Here is an 18,119-nt window from a genome sequence, read left to right on the forward strand (position 1 = left end):
ACTTCATTGGACTGTTCTTCTTCATCCACCCTGCAGCCCAGATCTCATGCCTTCCAACCTCCATTTGTTTGGCCCATTGAAGGATGCACTCTGCAGGAATCATTATGTGGATAATGGGAAGGTTATTACGCAGCAAGGCGGCTCTGACATTCACCAGCAGAGTTGTACCATGTGAGCATACAGGCTCTCCCAGTAAGGTAGCATAAGGCAGTCACACTGAACAGAGATTATGTTGAAAAATAGGATTTTTTAACCCAAAAGAGTGGGGAATAATATGGTGTATTGGAATCCTGAATAAAACCAACCTGCTTCCAGAAAAAAGAAAGAAAAAAGTGTTGCATTACTCATTGAGCCCCCAATAGAGTTGCTACAGTAAGGACCCAGTAAGTTGGCTCCGACCCCTTGATTGTTAAGTGTCTGCACTATTCGGAACATTTCACGCTGATGTGGACTGTTTCAGATTGCTGCCAACATCAGCAACCTAACAGCAGAGTAACTATAGTTGTACAGTTAAAGACTGTTTGTTTTACTATGTGTGCAAATTACTTTTAATTATTATTATTATTATTATAACGATTGTTCCCCTTTAGGAGAGCGATTGAACTTGAATTCATAATTTCATCTTCGGATGTTTTTCTTCTTTGCTTCCCAAAACCTCCTCATCCTCTCAGAATGCTCCTTCTTCCGTTCCTCTGTCCATTTTTTACCAGGCTGACGCGATGTTCTTTCCCCAAACTTCACACTTGTGATTTTATGCCGGCACTCGGTGCGATCTTCGAGATTTTTTATGTTGATCTGCTGTAGATCCCTCTGGACTTCTTTCAGCCATTCCGTGCCACATTTACTCCTTGTTATAATATTGAATAATTTCTTTGCTGTTCTGGAGTCTTCCATCCTGTAGATGTGTGTATAAAATTTGGCTCGGCGCTTTCTGATTTCATCTGTTACTATGTTGATCTTTCTATAGAGCTCGTTTTGTGGTCTCCTCATCCAAATGCCATTTTTGTTGATTGGACCATAAATCTTCCTGAGAATTTTTCTTTCCTGCTTTTCTATTTCCTTAATTTTAGAATGACCATCAATCACCATTGTTTCAGCTGCATAGATTGCTTCTGGAAGAATCACTGTTGTATAGTGCCTTAATTTTGCGTCTGTCGAAATGCACTTCTTGTTGTAATGCGTCCATGTTAGCTTGTAGGCTTTCTGGAGCTTGGTGATTCTTTGTTCATTGGCAATTCGGTTTAATCCTGAGGACTGTATAGTTTCACCAAGGTATTTAAAATGGCAGACTTGTGCAATTTTACCATATTTTGTTATTAAAGGGGATTTATTTTCTGGCTGCCTTTCCATATATTGGGTTTTTTCATAAGATATCTGTAGTCCGGTTTTTTGTGAAATTTCATGTAGTTTTTCCACTGCGTGAATCGCTTCTGTTCTGTTATTGGTGATAATTGCAATATCGTCAGCGAAAGCAAGGCACTTGACTTTAATTCGGTTCTCTTTCTTGATACCAATTTGGATACCCTTTATGTGAGGTTCCCATTCCCTGATTATCTTTTCTAGAACAATATTGAAAAGGATTGGGGATAGTCCGTCCCCCTGTCGGACTCCAGATTTGATTTCGAAGGGTTCTGATACTTCACCCATGAATTTCACTTTGGCAGTTGTTCCTGTAAGTGTCTGTTCTGTGATTTTTCGTGTCTTTCGGTCAATCCCAAATTCTTCCATGATTTTAAACAGGGTTCCACGGTCCACTGTATCATATGCTTTCCTGAAGTCGATGAATGTAACTACTGTGTTTCTGCATTTCCTCATTTGTAATATTGTCTTAAAGCACCAGATCTGTTCCGCACATGACTGTCCTTTTCTGAATCCGGCCTGGTATTCACCAATTAGTGTATCTGCTTGGGATTCTATCCTGTTTAAAAGCACTTTGGAAAGGATTTTGTAAGCGACTGGGAGCAGGGAAATTCCTCTGTAATTGTTCATGTCTGTCTTGTCGCCCTTTTTGTGTAGCGGGTGAATTAGAGCGCATTTCCAGTCCTCTGGTATCTGCTCCGTTATCCATATGTCTGATATTATATGGTGTAATTTCTGCATAAGTATAGGATCGTTTAGTTTCCAGAACTCAGCAATGATCCCATCTTCTCCTGCTGCTTTGTTATTTTTCAACTGCTTGACTATCTCCATAATTTCTTCAAGATCCGGGGCATGTGAGTCTGGGTGTGTGAATACTGGAGAAGAGAAGACAAGTTTTTCTTGGGGTGGTTCACAGTTGAGGAAGGAACTGAAATATTGGGCTAAGATTTTGCAGTTATTTTTCGTGTTGGTTTCCAAAGAGCCATCGGGTTTCTTGAAGCACAAGCTAGGCGCTTGGTATCCCTGTAAGTTTTCTCTGAAAGTCTTATAAAAATTTCTTGTATTATTTTTGATGAAATCCTGCTGGATTTCAGAGTCTGTTGTTGTCATATCCCCGTTTTTCTTTTCTAATTATTTTTGAGGTCTGTTTTTGGGTTTTAAGTAAGTTCTCCCAGTTTTCTTCAGTTTTGTGACTGCTAAATTTTTTCCATGCAGTTATTCGGTTGTCAACTACCTCATCACAGGTTGCATTCCACCAGCGACGTTTTCTGTTGCGAGGGGGTTGTCCTAATTTGAGGGCTTCCTGAATTTTCTCTGTTAGTTTCTTCCAGTCGGTTGATTTCTCCTGATTAATTTGCATGATGATTTTTTTCTTTGTTCAGTTGCAGATATTCCGGATCTGGTTTGGTACTTTTGGGTGGCCTTTTTAGCATTCTGTTGGGTTGGAATTTTGTTTTTATTTGGAGAAGATGATGATCTGATTCAAAGACACCTTTGCGGGTTCTGATGTTTTGAATTTCTTTTATGTTTTCTTTGGAAATTGCGACATGGTCTATTTGGTATTCACCGTGTCTAAGACTGGGTGATCTCCATGTGGTTAATTTATGTGCAGGTGTTTGAAACTGGGTACTCATTATTTTAAGTCCAAAGTTTCTGCAGAAGTCGATTAGTTTTTCACCATTCTTGTTGGTACGTTTGTGTTTGGTGTGGGGTCCAGTGGTATCTCTGAATTTTTTTTCCTTCCCTAATTGTGCATTAAAATCGCCTACTAAGATTTTCACATGGTGCCTAGGTACTTTATTTGTTGTTTCTTCTAGTGTTTCCCAGAAATTGTCCACTGTTTCAGGGTAGATTTTATTGTGGTGATTTGTGGGGGCGTGCACATTGATCAGAGTGTATGCTTTATTAGCTGATTTTACTGATAACAGGGAGACTCTTTCATTGGGAGACATGAAGTCAATAACTGAGTCGAGTACGGAAGTGTGTACGGCGAATCCTGTTCCAAAAAGAGGTAGTTTGTCTCTTACTTTTATGGCAGGTTTGCCCTTGTAGATCCTGTAATTCTCTGTGTTAAAGTGTCCTTCATCTGCGAATCTTTTCTCTTGCAGTGCAGTGATTTTCAGGTTAAATTTTCCCATTGCGTTGGTGAGTTGCTTTAATTTGCCTGTTTTAGTGAGGGTGTTCACATTAATTGTACCAATAAAATTTTTACGTTTCGTTTTGAGAGTGTGACGAGTTTTTGAGAAGCTCCGATTCTTCTCCGCATGGTGTCCCTGATCCCCCAGAATCCGATGATCAGGTGAATCCAGTCTATCGACTGGTGCCTGGGGTAGTGACTCTGTGGTCGTCTTTTCCATCATGCATTCAAGTTGAATTTTAGTTTTTGTGGTGCAGGTGAATCCAGTCTATTGACTGGTGCCTGGGGTAGTGACTCTGTGGTCGTCTTTTCCATCATGCATTCAAGTTGAATTTTAGTTTTTGTGGTGATCTCTGTTGAGACCACAGGTATACGACTCGATTTTTGAGTTCGAGAAGATTTTGTGCAGCCGCCTCAACTAGAGGAACAGACGCTGACCACTGGCCGCCAGATGCTGAACAGACACCACTGGGTTTATTGGTTTTTGGTCCACCTGGGTATTTCATTTCCCCAGTACCACCTATATCTAGGAAGCTTTCCCCTATCCGCCTCCCGGGGAGGCGCCCGATGGGGGTACCAACAACCCCACACGGGCTTTTAATTATTATTATTATTATTATTATTCTCGTGTCAGAAACATACGTATAGTCTGAGTATTAAGAAAACAGTCTTAATCACATTTTTTTATTTATTTTTTAGGAGACTCCTGCCACACCTTGGTAGACGCCACCAGCAGTCGCCCTGAAGATGGCCCCTACGATGGACTGAAACCGGTCGGCACTAAATAATAAAAAATGTGATTAAGGCTGTTTTCTTAATGCTAAGTTAATTTATATTAATCACTGTTAATCCATAACCATGTTGTCCAAGCATTTAATACATATAGTCTTTGACCAAAATTTGGCCAACCTCTGCAATACAGGAGGCTTGATGCAGTCAACAAAGAAGCATATTCTCTACAGTCTGGACTTCTCCACAATCACTTTTAATATTGTTTTCTGTACTGTAGCCCCATCTTGCCAGATTAAAACTTGACCTACCTACTCCTCATCTCAGCCTATTCAATGATTTTCAGATCATCCATCCTCGTCATTTCCTGGAGGCAGAGTTTCAAAAACTCTTTTCCAACCAGAGGGAATGGAAGTTTCATCCCTCCAAAGTTGCAGACTGGCGTTTTCAGCAGTAGTAGTAAGTACCTTTCATGTTGTAAGGAAACTCTTCCTTGACTTTGATCACTGTGAATGTGGTTTAAGTGTATACAGGGGATAGGTTTCTTCTTGTTCCACCTCCTTTTGTCCCTTATTTGCCGCCATTTCTCTTTGAATGAGAGGTGGTGTTATTCCTGCAAGGTGCTAAATCCATTTGAGAGGAGTAGATTTCAAGCAACCTGTTATAATTCTCCAGGTGTCGTTAAGACGTACATCTACCTGTTTGGCAGGTGAAGAATTATACCAAACAGGATAAATTTATTCTGCTGCAAAATAAGCTAAAGAAGGTGCAGAGTTAACACTTTATTCCTGGTGGAAACTTTCAACCTGTAATTCATGCAGTGTTTCATAAGTATTTGCAGTTATATTTCAGTGCACTGTTGAATATGAGGCACCATCACGAGGTTTGACAAATCAGTGAAATGTCAGTTTTCTCTAGTCGCTGTGTTATATTACAACGGCCTTAACTAGTATAAGGTTCCTTGTCAGAAATAAATACTAATTTGAAGATTATCATCTCTGTAACATGCATTCATGAATATATATTATTTCCATATCAAAATTTATACCACAGCAGCTGATCGGTACAAGTTGTGCCACACCATGAGTTGTCAGGGCTGGAAGACAAGCACTTACACATCGCCCTCTCACATCCTCTAACCCTGCAGTGACCGCACTACTTACCCTTCTTCCCCTGAGGTAAGCAGCCAACTTCACAAAACTCTCAGCCCAATTCACCATTGATTAGAATTAACCACATTTTAAAATACTGTAAGTAAAACCTGTAAATATTTTTGTTTGTTACTGAGCAAGAATACTGCACTCGTAAAAGCTCTTGAAGTTAGTTAGCATTTATGGTTTCAGCTCTTAGTTGCTAGATGCGTATTATTATGAAATATGGCCGAGATCCCTAAGCCACAAAACTATTTCATTAGGGCCACAAGTTTGATGACAACTGTTCCAGAGAGTGATCAAAGAAGAAGGGTAAAATGGAAAAGTGGCAAAGAAAAACACAAATACACAGCCAGACCCTCGATTTCAGAAAGAACTACATTAATCTTTTTGTGGTTAAAATTTATTTTGAAAATAATTGAAAAATAATAGATTTAACAGTCATCCTTTGTGATAAATAATGCACTTTCACTACCAAAAAGATTTTAAGCCGACTGATTTTGTGAATCGTTGAAGTTGGACATGTGTCCCACAAACCTAACTATATTCATGTTTCATATGAAACTAGGATTTTCAGAGTTAAATCTTTAATTTTAGAATGATATTATAAGGATGTAAATTATGGAAAAACTATAACAAATCAGTACCAAAACACATTAATCTCTTGCTTTGGACAGCAAAATCACTGATGATGCTAGAGAGGATATGAAATGCAGACTGGCAATGCCAAAGACAGCATTTTTGATAAAAAGAAAATTTGTTCACATGAAATAGGAATTAAAAAGATACGAAATATTTTCTAACCATATTTATCTGGAGTGTAGCCTCATATGGAAAGAAAGATGGGGCAATAAGCAGTTCAGAAGAGAAAGGAATAGAAAGAAGCTCTTGACATGTGCCGTTAAAGAAAAATGTTGAAGATTAAATGAGTAGATCAAATAACAAATGAGGTGATACTTAATTGAATTAGGAAAAATGGAGTTTATGGTACAACCGGGGTCAGTTGATAGGACACACATCCTGAGTTGTCATGGAATGGTTAATTTGGCAATGGATGGAAGTGTGAAGAGGGGTGTAAAAGTTGTAGAGGGAGATCAAGGCTCAAATAGGGTGAGCAAATTAAAATAGATTTGAGTTGCAGTAGCAATGCAGAAATGAAGAAGCTTGTGTAGGATAGACTAGCGTTGACAGGTTCATCAAACCAGTATACAGACTAAGTTCATAAGAATTTGACTTGATTTGCTGTCACCGATGGTTCTTACCTCGCATATGTAACAATCAACATGGAAATCCTTATCCATAGACACAACCCTTACTGTCTCTTCTGTACCCTGAAATCAAAGCATAAGTGTAAGTACACCTTTCATAAAATGTTATTTATGAAATATATTCATGCATTATTAACAGTTCACATACTTAATTTTTAATCCCTGGTAACTTAGGAAACTCATTCAAATCATATTTGTGCCTATTTTTCCAAAGGACACACTGGTCAAGTGTATGAAGAGATGCAAAAGAATGGGTGGTATGGGATGCACTGTAGTTAAAAGAATTGTTATCCTCATAGTTTCTGTTATGAGTGTCCTGATCCAACAGTATCACTTCTTTTGATCTGTACAGTATAGACGTATAATGTAGTTGTGGTATTCATTACTGTTTTTCCATCTGTAATAGTTGGTATCATCATAATAACTTTATCACTGTTCCAAAAAGTTACACGTTGTACTGAATGATCATTTATACACACAGAAGATCCAACGATTCTTTTTCCTTTCCGAGAATATCACTACAAACTAATGACAAATAGTTTGTACCTCAAAACTTCAGAGGAAGGGGATGAAAACTTTAAAATTATGCACTGATTCACATGTGACAAACTTTTAGTAAGGGAGTTTCAAAATATTTCTGGGTAGGATGGCTGAACTAAATGGTAGAAGACCCAGTCAGTCATATGGGAACACTATAAACCCATATCATCATTAATTCTTAGAAGCATATAGTCTAATGAGTCAGCCATGAGCTATAATCCCACATCTTGCTGTTCCTACAGCAGGTTCCAATGGATTTAAGGGTGCAGAAGTTATGCAAAGACTTGCACAGGACAGACTTGTGTGAAGAACTCCATCAGACTAATACCTGAACTAAAGCAAACAACAACAGCAGCAGCAACCATAATGATATATCATACTGACCTCCACAAGGCATAAAGATGGAAACACATACAAAAACATAGATGCGAGAGACCTGACACTTATTATCCCCACCCCAGTCCCTTCTCAGTACATGTTTCAGCTGTGAATTCATATTATTATTATTATTATTATTCACTTGTTCAAGTAAAAATTACGGCAAGGATTCCACAAAGTATGTTCCCATTTTCCAGGCATACACGTAAAAAGCACAATAAGTCTTAACTGAATGAGATAACAATAAATCAATATTTTCATTGAAATAAATATCACACAACTGAACTTTTGATTTTTTATTACTATCCGCATTCACCACTTTCACAAAAGACCAAAGTTCAATGCAAGTGCTCTCCAATTAAGTGAAACAATAATGACTAGCTCAGTAAAATGTCAGTGAAAATTCCTTTTTAACTCAGTTGCTTCCAAACCAAGCAGTCATAAGTCATAACATGTTTTAGACTGTCAACAACATGGATTTTCCATATTTTAGACTGCAAATCACCAACTTTAATGGGAAATTACTACATGTCCAAAACCACACAATTTTTTTAGAGCACACAAAATTAAATAGTCCAAAAATCCACCAGAAAATATTAAAGAAAACTGTAATTCAAACAATGCAGTCAACTTCTGCTTGAGCTGTACTGTGCTCTACTGTGTACAGAGTCCCCATGCCCTAATGTAGGCATTGAGTTGACAGATAATCCTGAAATGAGTGCCCATATTAATTTAATATTAACAAATTACAATATAAGAGACCTGTTCAAAACCTCGTGAAGTTTGTCCACAACATTTTTTTCTACACACATTTTACTTATTGTGCATGCCCTCCTTCAAAATATTCTCGTCCACAATAGATACACCATTCCCAATGCAGCTTCCATTTCCGGAAGCAGTCTTGGCACGCCTCTTGCTGGATCGCGCAAAGTACAGTCTGCAAATTTTTTGTATCATGTCTATTACTGTAAATATCCATCCTTTCAATGGGGTTTTCAACTTTGGAAATAAAATTTAAAAAAATAAATAAATAATCCGCAGGGGGCCAGGTCTCTCATTTGTGAGATCCAAAAGATCTTCACTGATTGCAAGGCAAAGATCTTTCTGGTCTTGACTCATGAGCCGTGGGACGAACTTGGTGGCAACATAATGCATTCCAAGATGCTGTGTCAGGATTTTATGACATAATCCAACTGAAATGTTACATTCTTCTGCAATCGCTCGGACAGTCAGTCTTCGACTGGCATGCACAATTTCGTTGACGTTCCTGACATATGCATCATCAGTAGATGTTGAAGGGCATCCTCACAAGAGTCATCTTTAATTTCTGTCTGGCCATAATTAAACCATGTGAACCATTCGTAACACCAAGTACGGCCTTAAGCACTCATCAGTGTAGGCTTCCTACAACATTTAGTGTGTCTCTGCAAAGGTTTTCTAAAGTTTCACACAAAATTTAATTCAGATACGTAGCTCCTCTAATTGTGGCATCCCAAAATTTGTGAATTGCGTGACACAATGTTCTACTCAATACAATAACTAACAGACATACAACAATGAAACTTGTGGCAGTTACACATTAAACACAAGCATGTATAGGGATGCCAACTGTATCTCTCTCCAACACACTATTGGCACAAAACTATAAATGTTCTGCAATATTTTGAACAGAGCTCGTATCATTAATTTTACTGCATGAACCAACTACAGAAATAATGCATAATATTCTTCGTAGCTTTTTATCACTAATGGACACTTGTCTAATGATGTTTCACATCAGCAAATATCATACATATAAAGACAAGGGAAGCACAACATCTCATAAAGAAATAGAGGGACACTGTATATATTCATTGTTCTTTCTTATCATACATTCAGTAATATTATGTAAAATAATGGAAAGGGGCGTGTGAGCGCTCATGCCTGCCTGATCACAGTAGCAGCCCCACTGCTACCACAAGTGGTGTGTGTGTGTGTGTGTCAGGATGGAGGGGGCAACATGCATGCATGGAAGAAAATGCAGAAACCTTTCTAGAAATCATGTTGTGACAGACCTATCAGACCTGTTCTACAAATCCTTCATTGAATTCAGGAACTATAGTACCACAAGATATCCTCTTATCGAATTTGGAAGGGTGCAAATGGTAAGCTAACTGCTATACGTCAGCCTGTAACTCTATCACTCTCAATACATTTTGAATCATTCCTAAAGCAGCCTGATCCACAGTGGAAATGGGCAAAAGCTGAAGAATTTTAGTAGTACAAGGTAGAAAAAAATTAATGACAGGATTTTGCAGAAGTGGAGGTCTGTACCAACTGAGCTTAGGAGGAGCCCAACGGTTAACAGTGGGACACCACAACAGTGACCACTGAAGGGCTTATGCAGTGCTTTTTCTACTGTGCTGTAAGGGTTGGCCTCACCGGATTACCTGGGTCTCTGTCAGTTGAAACGAGCAAAGATCTGCTCACAGTCACAGAGCCAGAGACTGCAGTTATCCCAGGACGATGTTTAATGAGGTAACAGGGAAGTGATATTTCCTGCTGCTTCTGCCACGGCCTAATTACAAACAACAAAGCGCTGTTGCAACAAAATTTAAGAACAATTCAGATCATAATTCAAAATGAAATCACTGAATGCAAATAACTTGGCCTCAGCTATTAGGTGTAGATGCACTATGTACGGGTGACACTTGAAAATTTATACCGGACCAGGACCCAAACCCGGATTTCCCACTTATCGCAAGCTGTCATCTTAATCACTTAGGCTACATACACATGCCTCTTGGACCGACCCAAACTTCCACATGTCTCTCTTTCTACTTTCCTTTACCATAGTCTCCCATATTCAATGCCAAATATTCGCAGCTTTACTCCTTATTCCCGCACCAATGAGAATGAGACTATGAGGAATCAAGACCTGTGATTTATTGCTTTTTGCTTTTCTCAGCATGTGTGACATATGGAAGTTTGGGTCAGTCCGCAAGGTGTGCACAGTTAGCCAAAATGGTTAAGGCAACTGCTTGTGATAAGCGAGAAATCTAAGTCTGAATCCTGGTCTGGCACAAATTTTCACAGTCGAGGCAAAGTTATTTCCCTTCAGTGAATTTATTTTGAATGAATTTCGGATGGCTGTCTATCATCACCAATGTCTGTTCATCCAGACAGGCAGGTAAAAATCCAGATTATGTTTTTATAGAGCTTGTCAGTCTCATTATTTGATCAACAATTTCAATACAGTTTTGCTGAAACATGGCAATTAAGTAGCTTATTTGAATTGTTTTTGTTATGTATTTTTCTCTTTCAACAGCAGTTAGTGCATTGTGTGGAAGGACTCCACTGCCATTCACCACCAGATGAATAATGTCCCAACAAACAACTGGGAAAATAATATCAGGGATACTGTGTTACAGGGCACATTAAGGGAACTACAGTATTTTCAAAGTGTGCTTCTGCTCTGCAGGATGTGTTTAGTGAACATGCTAGTTATGTAAACAACTTTTAATATACAAAATTCAGTAGTGCGAGTTACAGGAAAAGCCGTAAGAGGTTCTTACATTCCAAGTCCAAGAGGTATGCTAGCATGACTCAATCAGAAAAGCACTACCTACAAGAGCAGGTGCCTGGATTGACTGTAAGTCATCACTATTACCGCAAACTAACCCAATTTTCTGTGAGTGACTTGCTTCACAGAAGGGCAGCATTGTGTCAATAAGGAGAAAACTATGATCTTGTTTCATATTTGTATGACCAAAACAATGCCTAGAACAAATATTTTCAATGTGATGGCTGGTTTCTATTGAATCGAGCCATCTTCAATTCTAAAATACAGGGAGATTACAAGCTATCACAAGCATCAGTCGGTGAAAGTAATAGCTGATATCAGTAATAACTTCATGCATTTTATATTTGAAGATGGCCCAATTCAACTGTAACCAGGCCATTACAACAAAAATACCTAGTCTATGCTGGGCTTTGTTCATTGTATTTTTTGGTTTTACCTTATTTACATGTAATACACACATAACATACTTGCACTGGCAACACTATCCAGCTCTTTCCCCCACTCAAAGCTATTGAATCACTATGTGTCATGCTAGGGAGGCAAATGCTTGATTCTAAGTTTCTGGACTTTCATTTAATTACTGGTAGAAGATAGCGAGAATCTGAATATGAGAGAGAACTCTGTAAGAGGATAGCTTGAACAACTATTTTGGACATCAGAGTCAATGGCATCACACTGTCGATAGGTCAATTTGTTGCACTGTAAAGATAACTACTGCACTGTGCCAGTAATGTTTTAAATACTATCACCATTACTGAAGTAATCAACATTGCTTCTATTTCCTGTGGCAGGTGGCAGTCTTCAGTACAAACACTCAGTGTGACCTGTGTAAGTGTCCCTGTATTTTAAGTGAAGATCTGCAAAGCCACTCATGGCTGTTCCATGGTATAAAATGTGAAAGTTTCACTATACCATTTTGTAACATGATGACTGAATGACTAAATTACATAATTAAAAAACAAATTGACAATTCCTTTAGTTGTGGATGCCATAATGCAGGTAATTTACATCTTGTGTTGTTTGTCAGGAAACACACACAGACCTACATGAAAATGAATGCAAGTTTGAAATCTGAGCTACATATCTAATTGCTCCAAAAAGTGCACGCTTCTGGTCTATACGATGACATATGTGGTTGGACAGAAAGTTTTCTAACAGACAGCATGCAGTATGTCGTCCTGAACGGGGTGACTTCAACAGAAACAAGCTTAACTTCAGGTGTGCCCCAGGGCAGCGTAATAGGTCTGCTGCTTTTTACGATTTACATAAACGATCTGGTTGATGGTATTGACAGCGGCATTAGACTGTTTGCTAATGATGCTGTAGTCTACAGAAGTAGTATGACATGCAAGTCATGAACAAATCAATGAGGATTTGGAGAAAATAAATGTATGGTGTAATAATTGGCAGCTATCTCTCAATATTAGTAAGTGTAACCTACTGCGTATAACAAGGCGAAAATCCCCATTAATGTACGAGTACAAAATTAATGCCCAATTTTTGGAAGCGATAACATCCGTCAAGTATCTGGGTGCGATTATTCGAAATGGTCTCAAATGGAATGATCAGATTACACAAGTAATGGGTAAGGCGAACTCTAGATTGTGGTTTATTGGTAGAATCCTGAAGCGATGCAGTCCTTCAACAAAGGAAATAGCTTACAATAGGTTAGTTCGTCCAGTCCTAGAGTACTGTCTGTCTGTATGTGACCCTTACCAGTTGGGTCTGATTCAAGAGATTGAGAAGGTCCAAAGAAGAGCGGTGAGATTCGTGACTGGTACATTTAGCCATCATGAGAGCGGTGCAAATCTGATAGAAAGTTTGAAGTGGGACACGCTAGCAGATAGACGCGCTAAACGGAAGGGGCTGCTCACTAAATTCCAAAATCCGATCTTCACCGAGGATGTAGAGGGTTGGGGTGGGTTGTTTTCGGGAAGGAGACCAGACAGCGAGGTCATCGGTGTCATCGGATTAGGGAAGGATGGGGAAGGAAGTCGGCCGTGCCCTTCAAAAGGAACCATCCTGGCATTTGCCTCGAGGATGTAGAGCATATATTTTTACCACCAACTTTCATATCACGCAATGATCATCATTCAAAGATATGGGAAATTAGAGCATGTACTGAGGCGTACAGACAGTAATTTTTCCCTTGTGTGATCCACGAATCGAACAGAGGGGGCGGGGATATGACTTTGGCGCGAATTGTGCTCTCCGCCACACACCGCTTGGTGGCGAGCAGATTATATATATGTAGGTGTAGGAGGGCCCTAGATGTTTGGCACCACCAAGTATGATTTAAATTCTACACCTCAGTAAATCCAATAAACAGGGACATGTAGCATTCAAAATCACCTTAAGCCAGATTCTGCACAGAGTGTGATCTACTAGAGTGTGTGCGCACATGTGGTTTTCTCAATTGAATATTCTCATTTATATAATTACATTAATATTCTTACGATTTATTGTATGTGGCACATAGAGAGCAACAAGGCAGTGGCAGTGGGAAACTTGTAGTGGGCTGGTAACAACTGTCTGTATAAAATTGACTACTGAAGCTATTAAAAACTATTAACCTTGTCGCTGCTGTGGCTGAGTATACATGTCCTGCTGCACCGTTCCGCAAGTGTTGTGGATGTGTATTCTTGCAGTTTATGCAATGTCTTTTTCCCTCTGCAAAATCTTTAAAATTTTGCACAATTTTTTACTTAATCTTATACAACATAGTAACTATGGCATATAATAAAGAGAAATTTCAGTCCTTTACCAAGTGAAAATATCACACTGCAAGATGCACACAAATAAAATTTTTTCATGTAATACTTTTCAAAAAATTGGGTGATGAGTATTTCATATCGTCTGTCTCTTAGCACAGATACCAGCATTTAGCGAAAAGTACATGCCGTAACAAAAGATGCCTCAGCATGGGATACAAAGAGCATGCCTGTAGGAGCAAAAGGGTTAATGATTTCTGACATAATAATGCAAATAAGTATTATGGAAGGTTCTGTACCCTTTTCTTCTCCTAGACTATGTTAGATGAATTGTCAATTTTTTCCCAAAGTTGAATACTATTAGGAGTTGAAAGTTTGAGAAGAATGAAAATCACTTACCTGAATATACATCAATTTGAAAATCAAAGTAAGAACAAATAAGTAATATATATACTATTAAATGATTTCCATTTGAGTAAGTTAACATTCAAAATACCAACTCTGCTACTTCAATACTGGAGCATATTTCAAACAATAAGTTCTGCATATACCTGAGAAGGCAGAAGAATATTAAGAGATTACAATAACAGTCTTAGTTACCAGTTTACAGTATCTCCAATAGTTTTACTTCAAGAAAGTTGAACAGAATCATCACTTATAACAAAGAATAAGCCTCTAAATGTAGCTGCACACTACCTTCTATTTAACAGTTCTATATGATGAGTAAGGTTGTATTTCTTCATACCACAGTTTGTATTGGACTGAGAATTTTTCCATTCTATATTAATTTAGATATTATTTATATAATGTTTGTAACTTTTTGTTTAATTCCTTGTACCGCATTAATGGCACAGTACTTCGTGCTATGTAAATAGTTTGACACTTGGTTGGAAACAAAAGAATTTACTTTCATTAGAACCACAAATTTCTCAAAACAATCACAGCACTGTAAACATGATATGTGTTATAACCCCATATGTAATACCTGGATATGTGCCATGGGTTAAAGCCACCAGTGCAGTACACTTTGAATATTTCGACAATGGCATCCGCATGGGCCAGCCAACAGTGGCTGCCTGCGGTGGGCCACATTACTTTATAAGCGCACTGCAAGATGCACTTGCTCTCATATTGTGTTCTTACTTATTGTCAGCAATGGTTTGTATCAGTACCTGAATTGTTTCTATGGTTAAGTCTATGTTCTCACAGTTGTTCACCTGTAAGCAGTCGAAGAATAAACTCTGATTCATTGTGGTCGTATTGTCATTTGTGTCTTACATTACAATACATCTTGTGATGAGTGTGGTGTTCACTTCTGTACACTCCAACTACTTGTTGCTCCTTCAGTTTTTCTGGGCGCGGAGGCAGTGCTCAAACATTTTCTACAGCAGCAGCAGACTCTTGTGGTTGCTATCGTGAATTTCGTCACTCACACTGAATATGAAGGCTTCCACGCCATCGGCATACCTGCTGCCCTTTCCCCCTTACAATTATGAGACCAAAGACTGGGAGGATTATGAGAAGGGACTTTACCAACACTTCCCCATCTTTGGCATCAGCTATTCAAACACGTATAAGGTGTGGTTTCTTTCTTGGATTTCTCCTTGGGCCTACCAGTTGTTGTGCCAGTTAACACCATTCCAGGAACATGCATCATGTTCATTTGACAAAATGTGTAGACTGTTATTAAATTATCACCAAAAACTATCATTGTTGTAAACAGCCTCACCAGTCCTACTGGTGCTTGGGTGGCCAAATTCCAGTCAGAAATGTCAGTTTGTTACCAATGCTCATCGTGATTTCTATGCTGATTCTATGGTCCATGAAGCCATCATTCGGTTAGCTCCTGACAAGGAGGTGCGCCAACACACACTACAAGAATCCCTCTTTGGCTGAAGTTTTAAATACTGCTAAATCTTTTTGAGGTATCTAGTGTTGAGGATGATCAATTGAGACTTGGTGTGACATTGCCGCAGTGGCTCCTGCCCTGGTCACCAGTCGGTTCTCGGGGGGAGGATGACGATGTGGCAACTGTACTCTAAGCACTAGGTGATTCGCAACAACTGTAAAAAAAATTGGAAGGAGGAAGAAGAAGAAGAATAAGAAGAACCATATAGTGTGAATCATAACAAACTGTTCATCAAAGTGCGAGTGATAGACAGATTACTCAGACTACACATGAACACGGATGCAGTCATGACTTCACTGAACTCTTAAACTTATGTTGATCTGGGATATCTGACATTGCCTCATGTCACTCAACATTTGGCGAGTTATAACAAGCAGCACATTCCAATTTTGGGGCTCCCATTATGTATAAGCAGTGGTTCATTCCTGGACTTCTCTGGCAGTGGATTTTGTCCAGTATGGGTGCTTTTGGTTTTACCATTTTGGGGACAGTGTGCCTCATTTCCAACCAGGTCTCTTACCACCAGTTCTCTGTGTTCAGATCTCATCTATTTTCTTGGATTGGGGCCTAAGCCCCAGGGGTATGCACTGGATATACACCACAGTGGTTAGACCTAGGATTTCCTATGGGGCTGTAATGTGGTGGAAGAAGGTAGAACCGCAGGTTGCTGCTAAGGAGCTTGCTAAGGTGCAGAGACTGGCCTGCTTAGCCATAACAGGCAGAATTAGCAGCACACCAACTGCTGGAATGGAAACCATGCTGGATATGCCTCCACTTCACCTTTGTGTCAAGATGGAGGCAGCAGCTGGGGCACACAGACTTAAAACTGGCAAAAACTGAGTCGCATTTGGATATCCAGAATCACACACTAACATAGTGAGTGAGGTAAATATAGGAATGGCTGGGGAAATGCCTGCCGACTATATAACAACTCCCAACTGCTTCCAAGCCTTACAACATAATAATTGGAAGTAGGGAGCAGTGGTAAAGAACAGTTCAACACCGTACGGGGGACATCATTTGGTTCACTGATGGATCGAAAATAGACCAAGGCATTGGGGCAAGATTGTACGGGATTCAGCCAAGGCTGGAGAGCTTTATCTCTCTAGGGAAACTGGCCTCTGTATACCAAGCTGAAATTACTGCAATCAGGGCTACAATGACTGTAGAATCTACATCTATTCAGACAACCAGGCAGCCCTGAAATCATCGGCAGCTCCTGCAACAAGATCTAAGATTGTTGCAGATTGCCACAGGGCTCTGGTGGAGCTAGGGGGAACCAATAGGGTGAATCTAGTGTGGGTCCCTGGCCACTCAGGGATCTGTGGCAATGAGCAAGCAGATAGATTGGCTAGGATGGGGGCAACAACTCCATTTATTGGACCGGAACCTGTCCTGACAATCACCTAGGCTATCATCAAATTAGAACTACCGAACTGGCTTAGGAAAGAACACGTAGGATATTGGACCAAGGTCCATAAACAAAAACATGGTAAGGTAATGATGCCCAAGCCATGCTTTAAAAGAAGCTCTGTAATCCTAGGATTGAACAGGAAAGAGATTAAACTCATGACTGGACTGATGACCGGCCATAGGAATTTCAAAAAACACTTAAACACAATGGGTATAACGGAAGAGGACCCTAAATGTAGGATCTGTGATGAGGGTGAAGAAACTGTATCACACCTAATCCTCAAATGCATGGCACTGGAGAGTAAAAGATACAGAATCTTTGGGACAACTAGACCTGAAGAAATTGTGTCAAGCAAAAAACTGGTAGAGGGACTCCTTGCACTATTTTAAGGGCACTGGTTGGCTTTATTAGATATACAGGGTGCGATACGGCGGGTCAAACCTAAGCTGTTTTAGCTCCCCTGTTAAAAATCAATCAATCAATCACATTTTCTTTGATGGGTTAGGTTGTGCCACTAATTTTGCTGCCCCCATTACCCTGAAACCTATAGCGCGGCCATGGTTTTTCTACGTGTGCCCTGTTCCTTTGGCTTTGCATGACCAAGTGAAATCAGAATTGGATAGGCTGACATTGTTGGGGGTCACATAGCCTATTACTTTGAGTGAGTGGTCTATCTCCCTCATGGATGTTAAAAAAACCGACTGGTCAGCTTTACCTCAGAGCTGACTTTACCTTTGCCCTGTCTAGGCAAGTTGTTGGCCAGTTTTTCTCCAACAATGATTAATCTGAAGCCTATTTATAGGTTCTGTTGAATGAGGATTCTAAAGGGCATCCTAGAGAATATAACAATATTAGCAACTTCTGTGGCTATCGCCCTGGTGATTTTTCAGTGTTTTTTGGAAAAACTGCTGATGTCCATTCCAGGATATATCAATTATCTTGATGACAATATCATGATGGA

General features: G+C 39.4%; 1 protein-coding gene across 1 annotated transcript in view; it reads right to left on the reverse strand.

The window, feature by feature from the left end:
- Positions 1–18,119, reverse strand: part of LOC124616684 (LIM domain-containing protein jub) — a 203,415-nt gene that overhangs the window by 11,747 nt on the left and 173,549 nt on the right. Inside the window, exon 7 of the mRNA XM_047145016.1 lies at positions 6,639–6,707. Coding sequence (XP_047000972.1) covers positions 6,639–6,707 — 69 coding nt within the window. The remainder of the gene's footprint in view (positions 1–6,638; positions 6,708–18,119) is intronic.

Source organism: Schistocerca americana, chromosome 5 (genome assembly GCF_021461395.2).
Source record: "Schistocerca americana isolate TAMUIC-IGC-003095 chromosome 5, iqSchAmer2.1, whole genome shotgun sequence".
NCBI lineage: Eukaryota > Metazoa > Arthropoda > Insecta > Orthoptera > Acrididae > Schistocerca > Schistocerca americana.